At 39.8% G+C, this 11,775-nt stretch overlaps 1 protein-coding gene across 32 annotated transcripts in view; it reads left to right on the top strand.

Annotated features, from left to right (window-relative positions):
* MPDZ (multiple PDZ domain crumbs cell polarity complex component) overlaps positions 1-1,865 on the top strand; it is a 103,737-nt gene extending 101,872 nt beyond the window's left edge. For all 32 annotated transcript variants that reach the window (XM_075079672.1, XM_075079673.1, XM_075079661.1 and 29 more), the window contains 2 exons: positions 90-213; positions 1,060-1,865. In XM_075079672.1, coding sequence (XP_074935773.1) covers positions 90-213; positions 1,060-1,206 — 271 coding nt within the window. In that variant the 3' untranslated portion in view covers positions 1,207-1,865. The remainder of the gene's footprint in view (positions 1-89; positions 214-1,059) is intronic.
* Positions 1,866-11,775: the final 9,910 nt, after the last annotated feature.

The following is an 11,775-nucleotide window of genomic DNA, read 5'->3' on the forward strand; positions in this document are numbered from 1 at the left end:
CTTGAAAGAAAAAATACATTTTGTTGAGTGTTCTACATGCTAAATCATAAGGTCAGGCAACATCACAACACACTTTTTCCCTTTCTTAGACCTCCTCAGTACAAGACCATTACTCTGGATAGAGGACCAGATGGCCTAGGCTTTAGTATTGTGGGTGGTTATGGCAGTCCCCATGGAGACTTACCCATTTATGTGAAGACAGTGTTTGCAAAGGTAAGTGCAAATTTGTTCAGTCAATCTATTTATTAGTTCACAGCAGTACTATCTTAAATCATGGCCTGAGTTTGAAGCCAAAGGATCGTTGAAGTTTCTCACAGTTTTTCTGCCTTAGTGCAAGCGCTGGTCAAAATGTGCTTGTAGCATTTCAAGGCTATAGTCTTAGGAAGATCCAGAATTTCCAAATGCATGTGACTGTGTGTGGTAGAATCTTCTTCAAGTCTCAAAACTGGAATTGTGCACATACTTAGAAAAAGAGCTCCCTTGGCTTATGTTCGGAGTGTATTTTCTGCAGGTAGTGTTAGGGACTGTTCTGTTTATTTTGACTGGGAGTTTCTGAAAAGGAGACCAAAAATAATTTAACTCAGTCTGGACCTCTGGAGAAGTTCAAGTACTCACCTGGATTTGAGAGTCTGGACTGCCCTAGGAAACAGCCCTGTGTCAGAAAGACTGGACTCAAGAATCCCAAACTTTGGTGGTAAATCAAAGTACAGAGCTGGGTTTTGATTACTGAATTTCTTATATCAGTTGCTGAAAACTTCTTCAGGTCTTGAAAATCTTACTTCTATGATGGCAGAGTTTAAATGCTATACTAGCTGGAAAAACAGGGTTAAGGGAATACAAAAATCCCGTAGACCCAATTTCGAGATGTTGTGAAACTTAGAGCAGGGCATACTGCAGCACTAGCCAGTTGTACTACAATTGACTGGAGTTGAATCATTGAAAATTAAAAAAGTTTTAAGAGGTTTTGTGTTCTGAGCCTATCTTATTCATAGCACAAGGAGAGTTGGTGGAGAGAAAAAGAAATGCATGAGTCTGCAGTTACATGTTGTATCGTTTCAGGGTGCAGCAGCAGAAGATGGACGGCTGAAGAGGGGGGATCAAATCATTGCTGTGAACGGGCAGAGTTTAGAAGGGGTGACCCACGAGGAAGCAGTTGCTATTCTGAAAAGGACGAAAGGAACAGTCACTTTGACTGTTTTGTCATGAACTAGCTGCCCAAAAGGGTAGGGTCAATAAGACTATTTTATTTGCATTCTGCATAGCAAAGAGAATGGAAATGCTTATATAGCCTTTTTGCTCTTCCAGCTTCACAGGACTGTGTTACAACACTAAACATTTAACTGTATTTTTGTATCCAGTAGAAGTATTTCTCTCACTGTCAAACCACTGGAATGGAGTTATGTCAACTGTGGAAAGACATTGATATTTTCCTGTTAGTATTATAATGAAAGCTCGTAAGCCAGCAAAGGAGAAAAAGGAATGTTTGCATTAATAACCACACAACAACACTGGAATGTTCTGCTGAGAGGCTTTGGATGTTTGAAATATGTTGGAAAAATGATGAAGTTACCAAGTCAACAGGGGGATGGCATGGGCAGCAGTAGTCAGAAAACAGAAATAAGGTTATTGTTAATAGTTCTTTGTTCAAAATACGGAATTTGGACGGAAAGAAAAGGAAAAATATGTAATCTGGAGGCAGATGATTAAGGGACGTAGACACTTATTTGTAGTATTTCACAATGCCCAAGTAGAAGGAGCTGGGAGGGTGACTTGGATGGGTTCTTTTTTCCTTGTATGTTTGTGTGTTTAAATTTCTTAAGTCTTGGGTATCCAAAAAAAAAAAATAAAACTGTGCTTCAATTTGGCTTAGGTTTGAGAGTTTGTGTTTTTGGTTTTGGTTTTTGGTTTTTTGTTTGTTTCAGGGTTGGGTTTTTTTTTTGTTTTGGGTTTTGTGGTTTGGTTTGGTTTTTTTGTTTTTAACAGGGCAGGTGTTTGTTTATAAAGGAGAGGATATGTACTCAGGGCTGAAAAATCTGAAAACTTGCTAGTGGAAGCTACTGGTGAATGAGAGTGCCCAGCAACTGCAGTATGAGAAGAACTAGACTTTTCTTTGACAATAGTAGTGTCTTCTAGCCTATATGGGTGTGAAAGAAACCTTCCTAATATGAAATGTGTGTAAGTGAAGGTTGTCCTCTTCCAAAATGCAAGATTAACTACAAGCTCAGTGTGGACGTTTTTGTGAGCTGCTTGAATCAAAGCCACGAACAAACTGGTCAGGGCAGGTTTACTTAGTTGCAGACAGAGACTTGTGGATATTGGTTAAGCCAAAGTGGAAGAAGCTGGTGTTACAGTGTTGCTGCCATTATCAGTAGCCCCAAAGTTAGAGTCCTCCTTGGTCCAGGGAGGCCTAAAACCAGCAGTTAAGGGTGGGTGAAAGGCTGAAAATCCCGCCCAGTGGAAGTGAGTAGTAAGACAGCAGTACAGGTCTTTCTGCATCAGTGTTAAGCAGAAGAGGTCTGAGGGCCACAAATATTGTTTTGGGGTTATTAATTTTAGAAGCACAAATACAAGACAGTGTCTGTTAAGTATGATGCAACCATGGAGCTGTTCTTTGGGCAGCAGTGTAGTCAGTAAACTTACCAACATCCTCAGTTTCCTAACTGGGGATCCTCACTAAAGCTTTATACAGAAACCGTGCTCACTGAAATCCTTCGGTGATTGTAGCCATCCTTTGCCTCTGCTCCTTCAAACTGGATCTTAGGAATCTGGCAGATAAAGCACACTTTGCCCATGATTTAGCTTCCTGCAGAAAAACTTCAAGTCTTTTGGGGGAGAAAGATACCTAACTAATTAGCAGCAAGACCCTTTGTGTTAATTAGCAAAAAAAAAATAGTAGAAAGAAGGCCACCATGTCAATTGTTATTTAAGAGAAACCTGAACTGAAAATTGCAGGCAATGATCGGGGCATTATTAGGGGAAGATACAAAAGACTAGCATTTGTTTTAGTAGGACACAAAAACAGTATTAGGAATGTCTGTGAAATATTATTCACAAGTTGATAGCTAGGTCTGAGTGAATTCACTAAAAAAACCACTCTGTCTCTGTTCTAGAAGCTACACTGTGATAGGCTAAGATGAAAGAAAACAGATGGTACCGTTACTGGATGCTGTTATTATTGAACTGGTCTTCTATACTTATTCCTTGGTTAGAGTGAGAAATGCCTACATTAGAGTATGTGAAGTCACTTCAGATATTATCTATATTTGTAACAGAAGTAGTGTACAGGTATTTTGAGACTGCTGTTGTGTCTAAGTGGAGGATTTAAGTGAATAAATTCCAAACTGTCATGATGAAGAAATAAAGTTGCAGGAGTGTTTCTGGGGGCTTTACAATGGCATGTTTGCGTTGTTCATTTTGTTCTGAAAGATTAATTAAAAAAAACTTCTTAAAAAATGGCGTTACTCTTTATGTGAACCTTAAAGCATCTGCAAAAAATTGCTTTATTTGGATTTTAAGATTTTATCTTCGCTTGCAAACTCTTAGCAAATCCATGAGACCAGATACTAAAACTATCCAGGAATTTATATGAAGCTGCCTTGTTTTTTTGAAACAGACAGCATTAATCATTGTTCAGTCTGTTTAGAAAGCATTCCTTCAGGCATGGGACTTGCCATGAGGGATCAAAACAGTGAGCCGTGGAGCCTGGGACTTTGATTTTAGCTGTGGCCCACACTGCTGCTTCAGAGCACAGGGTCTCCCCTGAGCCCCATGCTGGGAAAGCTGTTGCATGACCACTGCTTAGTGCTTGCCATGCACTGGATCGTGAGGTGTAATAAACTAAGCAGGCTTAGGATGTTTGGTTTTCTTTACCTTTTGGTATTCAACGCAACTTTCATATCACAGGCATTAGTCCTGTAAGGTGCTACGTACCTATGGCCCCAGTTCTACCAAGTCTTCCATTTTTTATGACATATTTTCCATTTTACTTTATTAACTATGGGACTTGACAGGGTTGGAGCTGAAGGCCCTATCATCCTAAAGGCTCCAGCCCATTGTCTGTTTGGATACCTGGTCCTTCCTTTTAATTCTGCTTACCTCTCACCTATTCAATGCTAATAATCTTAGACTGGTATTAATGAGACTGTCACTTTTTGTAAGCATGGGTCTGGACAAAGGACACCTGGCTCATGGGAACGTGCATATTCCGTTCCTTGGCAGTGAGCAGGTATCATTGTCATGGCTGCCTTCCTGTTCATTCCTCTGCTGGATTTTATTTCTGGGTTAGCTTTACGGAAGCAATGGTATTAGTAATTCTTAGTTGGGAGAGCGGGTGGAATTTAGTAGGCATTGAGAAACCCCTTCCCTTCACCCAATCTGGCCTCTTTTTGAAAGAAAAAAAGAAGCTGTCTATTCTGTAGACCTAGACATGGACTTGACTGAAAAACAAAAACCAACCCAAACCTTAAAAGAAGAAGAAAAGCTGTCTTTGTTTTTAAATGGCAAAAAGATGTTTTGTTTTAGTGATAGAGACTTGCAAGTAATGTGGAGGAACTTAGTACTTCAGTAGTGTTTTGCAAAGAAAGCCTCATCTCAGAGTAGGAGTGACACTAGAAGGAGGCTGGTAGTGGTTTCCACAAACTCATCTTTTTCTTGCTTTTTAAAAATAAATTCTTTGCAGCATTTAAAATATTCACGTGTAGGCAGCACTTCTGTCTTAGGCACCACTTGAAACTACTAAGAACAGGTAAAAAGTTTACTTCCTTTACAAATGCTTTCAGATATTATTGTTATTTAGACACCAGGTCTTAGGAGGAGAGGTTGAGGGAACTGGGGTTGCTTAGCCTGGAGAAGAGGAGGCTGAGGGAGACCTTATCGCTCTCTACAACTACCTGGAAGGAGGTTCGTAATGAGGTGGGTGCTGGTCTCTTCTCCTAAGTTACTAATGATAGAATGAGAGAGAGCAGCTTCAAGCTGCATCAGGGGAGGTTTAGATTGGGTATTAGGAAAAATTTCTTCACTGAGAGAGTGGTCAGTCATTGGAACAGGCTGCCCAGAGAGGTGGTGGAGTTACCATCCCTGGAGGTATTTAAAAGACGTGTAGACGCGGCACGTCAGGGCATGGTTTAGGAGACATGGTGGTGCTGGGCTGATGGTTGGACTTGATGATCCTAGAGGTCTTTTCCAACCTTAATAATTCTATGATTCTAAAACATGAACACTGTTGTCTTGAGCACATTCAACACCTGCAGTGTATACACAAGATGTTTTTCTTTCTCTCTTTCTGAATTGGAGATTGTGCATCTCCCTCAACAGCTGCGTAGATCTTGATTTTAACACATTTTAGTTCAGCCACTGTTGCAGGGTTACGTGTTAGCTTGTGAAGTTGTGCCACTGATATTCAGGAAAATGCTGACAGTGTCAGGTTAGACTGATCGATCTCAAACACTTCAGGACAGTATACCTACTACCGGAAGATGATTTCTAAGTAGATCGAGGTACAAACTTCTTGCCATACGTTTTCACTCTCCTGTGGTAAAATCTTCCACGATATTATTGAACTTTATTCTCCCAGTGAAAATGGTCATGTGAAATGGGCAGAAGAAAATAGGTGTTGCTTCTTGTGTTTCAGTAAGAGAAGAGAATACTTTCTGATTAAACTACTAATCCTGAAAGCTGCATATAGCTCAGTTGAAGATAACAGAATTATGCAAACTGGATTTTTAACTAAAGATTTTTTTGTTAAGTTGCAGCAGCAAATTATTTTTAGAAAGTGAAACAAGCAGGCTTTCACTTAGTCTTTCTCATCAAACTACTTTCTGATCAGTCAGGTTTTTTGATCTATAGATAGATAGTTTAAATACATAACTTTTTTATTATTACATAGAAGGAATGTTTGAATCACATCCGATAAATCTTATCTGTGTTCTTAACAGAGTGTGCTATGCTGGATATTTTAAGTGCTTGCAGTTATGTGTCCAGTTTACCCATAGATAGGCAAATTAAAGCTTTTTGTCTAAGATGGGAGGCTTCAAAGTTGTCACTACCTGTTAATGTGTTCTGGTATTTCAGCCTTTCGGAATTTATTAGTTAAGATTACACTTTGTTAAGTGTAGTTCAGTTTAGTTAAGAGTACACTTTGAGCAAGGTACGCATCATAGCTAAAAGGGAGTGAATGTTCTTCATTATTTTTTCTGTGGGATGTGGGATAGCTTTTTGAGACTTTCAGCACTGGTCCAGGACAGTGTCACAGTTTGGTGTGGTTTTGTAGCATTTATTTATGTTCCGCACTGTTCATAGCCACAGAAGAGTGTACGGTACCAGGACTGGGAAGACGGAGACCCCAGGGTGCATTTTCAGGATGCTTTATCAGGTTTCTGCTACTGCAGATAAGATGAAGATAAGGGAGCCTGAGTTTCTTGTTGGGCACCTGACACAAGCACTTAGGCTGAGGCACATTAAAGACCTTTGCAGGTTGTAACTTTCAAGTACCTTTTTGTCACAGGGATGCCATAGCCACCATGACCAAACACTTAAGAGTTTCATGTTACTGGGGATTTTACAAAAAGCAATGGGAGCAACACCTTGGGTAGTTAATAAGAAATTAGTTATTCTCTGTTTCGGGAGAATCTTTGACTGAAACTGTCAAAGACTGCATATTTTGGTTTGGCTTTAAAAAATGTATTCATTACTCTGTTAAATGTGAATACATCTTATGGGAGTAGAAAGGTCATTGTTGCAGATGAGTTATGTAAGTATCAATATAATCCTAATAGTTGAAGCAGCAAATGCTCACTGGAAAGTTCTAATGTGACAGGAAACACTGAGGACAGATGATAATAAAATTGTCCTATGGGGAAATCATTAACCTTTGCTACTGTCACCAAGATCAGAAGATGGTTAGAAGTGATAGTGTTCATATTTTTTTCATGTTTTTTTAGTAAGTCCACACCAACTCTTTTTCCCAGATTTTATATTTTTTCCCAAGTGTAAACTGCCTGCAAAGAGCTAATAAGGTATTATTCTTCTGATATTCTTGGAATTAAAAAAATCACTCATTTTTTCAGATATGTAATTTTTCTTGGTAGCGAAGAAGAATGTTGCTCTTAATGTTAGAATTCTTTTGGGGAATCCAAGCAATTCCAAACCTAGTGTCTGGGCCGGAGACTTCAGTTTTTGTCGTTGGGGATTTAAATAGGACAAGTGACACATTTAATGTAGCAAATTAGTGTTGTTTCATGGTGATCTTAAACACGGATAATACCAGCTGCATCTGCAGCAGCTGCTGCTTATTTGCCTACACCTAGATTGTTCATTAATGCATACCCATGTCCTGGACAATTTCCTGTAAAGAGAAGGCTTAGGCTCCACCATGGCTTCCAAGTCACGCTTTAATGGAAAATGAGGTCCAGCAGTGTTTTGAATAACTGTGGGTTTGTGTCTGCATGAGTTTTAGGCCCCAGGGAGACCAAGGCCCTGATGCTGTTTCTGATGGACTTGCTCTGTCAGAGGTGTGGTGGTTAGAAACCCACTCCGGGGCGTAGCAGGTGCCAGGGCACTCACTGATGGGATTGATGTGTACTCTGCCCTTCTCAGTCAGCATAAAGGTGTGTACCTCAAATCTGACAAACTTCACTTGCAGGCCTAGAAGTCAGGAGTTTTTTTGTTGGTTTGCTGTGGTTTTTAATTTAAAGATTGTGCAGAGGACGTGCATTTGTTCTACATTTGTCTCCAGTTCTGTCATATACTTCCCTTTTTAAGCATATACATAAGGAGAAGTAATCCACTGAATTTTCTTGTTAATGTGGAGTCAGAGATTGTTCTAATCAAATATGTGTGTTAATTGCTTCACAAACATGTTTGTTGGCACAGTCTCCTGGTGAAGGTTTTACAGGCCCTTTCACAATACTAAATGACAGCAGTGATTGCCTTGGTGTTAAATTGCGTGGCTAATAAAGCCTGTTCAATAAATATAAATCTGTCCTGGCCAGGAAAGTGAATTCCCTGAGACAAGATGGGAACCTCTTGGACTGAGCTGAGCTTCCTATTATGACTAAGCAATCTCTCTTTTCAGTCTGTGCCTTATCTCCCTAGGAACAACTTGGCTTTTGTGTCAAACAGCAGCTGACCATCAGTACTCTGTGTATATAGTGTCTTGCCCTCTGGAAAAAGGCCTTTACTTTTCCTATTACAGTCACTAGAGCTGGAAGAAAAAGTATAACTTGAATCTTTTTCTTTAAGTGCAGATTTATGGAATATTAGCATTTAGTAGAAATAACTCATTACAGTTTACTGTTTGCTATCATGTGGCATACTCTTCTTTCCACCCTAACAAGTCAGAGATGTTTCAAAACTATTTATTTTGCCAGCAGCCAAAACAATTCCAGTCTGCATTTCCCCTGCTCCCACTTCTTCTGTTTTTTGTGTGTGTTGAGAGAGGGTGTGGTATGAGTGAGGGGAGGATGTCAAAGGCTTTGTGGGTGTTTATGTCTGTGAGTTCACGCACGTGTGTATATACACATATGTATTTGTAGTTTGGGGAACAGTACTGTGTAAGTGCTAATTATTAGCCTGCAGATATTTCCTTCCAGGCATGATTTTTTGTTCGTGGAAGAAAATATATTAATATAATTACTATAAATAACCCTTTTTTATCCATAGGTCTCAAAGGATTTTAAAAAAGGGAGTAAACATTTGATATATTTTAATGTCAGGAAAAACTACAGCTGAGGGATTATCTGTTCTTAGATTGTGATTATCGTGATTCCCGATGAACCTTTCTCTAATGTGAATGTACATCTTTTCTATTAGCCTGGTACATTTAAGAATGGGGTACATTCCGGTTTGTGCTTCCAGGGCAATGAAATCCTATTGGAAGTTGAGAAGTGTTTGGGTCTGACATACTGAGGCTAAGAGGGCCTCATGATTATGAATACACTCCAGACTTCCTCACTGCTAAAAGCTTTTTATTTAGGCCCATGTTAAAGATCTCACATTTGTAGGAGCATTCCTTTTATGTATAGGATCGGTACTCAATTTTACTCAGTTAGTAGTTTAAACTCATGTACCTGTATATATTATTGACACTCAGACTTGAGCTTAAACCTTAAATCTGTTGGCCAAGCTAGCAAACCTCTTTGACCAAGCCCAGGTGACAACCCTGAATAAGATAGGTTTCCTTCTCAATGTCGAGAAGACGAACCAAGAAAAAGTCTCAGGCAACGAGCAGCAAGGAGACAAAGGTATTTGCTGGTGTCTGGCAGCCTGTTTGCTTTTCTCTATAGTGAAAGATGGCTAGAACTGCCCTAGTCTGAACTTCCAGTTCAAAAGTGAATGGGAACAGGAGGGGGGGAGTGCTCACCCATTTAGGTGCAAATAGTCCTGGAGGTGACCACCAGCAATCAAGCTAATGCTGTGTGAGTATTTCTTTGGTATTTCAAGACAAGAAAAAAAAACTGTTTATGTAGTCAGCTGCTGGTTTCACCTTGCATAATTAGCCTGGGAGCTTGGGGGTACTGAAGCTTTGTGGGGGAGGCTCTTTGTCAATAGTACTCAGTCCCACATGTACACCGTGAAGTCAGGCTAGCCATGGAAGAGGCACCTGGGTTTGTCCATAGACGCTGACTGTTCTCTAGCTACATTCCTACGCGTTATTCATTTTCAGTACTAGCCACTAGATAGCACTGGAGAATCAAGGTAAGTCTCAAAGAGCGTAGGCTGCAAAGATTTAAATGGACTCCGAACACTCCAAAACTAACGACCACTGGAGTCTGTGGTTGGTGTTCATCTCTGATTGTCAGCCTAATGGAAATTGTTTAATCAGGAGAAAGTTATTTTAACTTCTGTATTTAAAATGTCTGCACTGATGTATTCCCCAGCAAAAAAACACTTAGAAGTAGCGTGAGCCATTACCCTCCTCCAGCCCTCTTTTTAATACTTTTGATCTTTATTAAAGGCCACAAGCTTCAACAAAATGTGCAGTAAATCCAAAATATTTCATATAGGCCATCACAAAATGAATGCTTTAAAATTGAAGTAAAAGTACGCCTCCAAAAATTCATATATCCATAGGGATATATGCTTTCCAAACTTATGCCACCAAAAACATATCCTCAACAGAACTCATTTGCAGAGAAGGTGAAAAGTTGTCTGTGCCTGTCACCTTCTGGAATTTTACTCTATCCCTTGCAAAATGATTTGGCATTTTTAGCTTTCCAAAAAGAATTTAAGGTAATGAAGAAATCATTACTCACCATCTCTGTGGGAATCCAAGAACTGATGTTTTTAATCCCTGCTATGAAAAGCCATAAAGGTACAATTTCTGCTTGCGTACCTTTCAAGGAGCCCCATATGAAGTTTTTTCTAAGGAATTAGGAAATGCAAAAAGGTCATAAGGGAAAGGCATGTGTTACTGCCTGCTTGCGGTCTGCACTCGTGGGTTGTTTTGCACTCCTTTTGCAAACCAAATACTTAATGCGTGTAAGTACTTTTGATCTGCACATTCATAAACAGTTTTTCTGGCAGTCTGAGGAATACACACAGATTTGCATGATGCCATGCAAAGAAACTTGGTAATCTCCTGACTTAGGTTTCAAAATACTGTGTCAGAGATCATGAATTCTTCTGTTATTTATTAGCAATATTTGTACACACAAATGCCACATCCTATTTTGATAACATCTCAAGAGTTTTTGGTAAGGATCTAAAATTTGAACTTTGAAGGTGTTGAACTCCTCGAGTAATGTCTCCTACATGCTTGTCTTGAAGGACAGCTCAGCACATCTGGCTTTTGTGTCTTGCTTCTAAAGTACATTAAACAGACTGATATCAAAATAAGCAACTGTACTGCGGCTTATTTGCTATAGGCATGCTTCACCATAGGTATGGGGGCTTCAAGGATCGCAGTCTTGGCTGTTGCTGAGAGAAGCTCCCAGGAATTCCCAGCAGACTGGGCTGACGCATGTGTGAACTCTTTCAGCCAGTAGGCTGTTTCTTGCAGAAAGGGCGGCCTGTTATCAGAGATGCATGTGCTATCTTTGAGGCTTGCTTACACATGCAGTACATCCAGAATATCATTACCTCACAGCTTTCTATAGAAATTCACCTTTTAACAGCACTGAAGGTTGAACATCTGTTCCTCCACAATTTAAATGAAGATTTTGCAGCCCTCATTTTCCCTCCCACAGCAGTCCCTCAGCCACAGCTTGGAGGGCTGAACATTCTTTGTGGTAAGAGTCAATTACATGAATACAGAGCTGAATGAGGTTTGTCAATCATGCTTCCAGCCTGCTTCAGGCATCCTTTTCTAGTGGACAGCTATTTGCAGTTGGCAGGTTGGCAATGCAGTTACCTACAGGACTGCAGCTAAAGCAAGATGAGTGACTAACATTGTCCCGCAAACCCTTCCAGCCTCTTTTTGGCCTTATTTATTTCTTGCATGTATAAAGCTATACTTAGCATGTCCAGACTACCACTATACTTCATCCTGAAATGCAGCAGACTTTACAGAGTTTGTTCTGTGATTATTTTTTTTTTTGCTCCAAATGCCAGTGGCAGGGAAGCTGTTTTTCTAAGTGCTTTGAAAACAAGTTCCAGCAAAACTGATCTTTATCAGATCCCGTTTAAAAGGCTGCACATACTGATTAGTGAACAGGCCAGTTAAATTTTAATCTGAGTTACATAAAAGATTGTTCACAAAGTGGCACATATTGACATTGTTCTGACAGCCATTAACTTGCAGTTGGAAAGTGAAAAGGCCAAGACAGATGTAAAACCTCA

This window comes from Phalacrocorax aristotelis, chromosome Z, assembly GCF_949628215.1.
Source record: "Phalacrocorax aristotelis chromosome Z, bGulAri2.1, whole genome shotgun sequence".
NCBI lineage: Eukaryota > Metazoa > Chordata > Aves > Suliformes > Phalacrocoracidae > Phalacrocorax > Phalacrocorax aristotelis.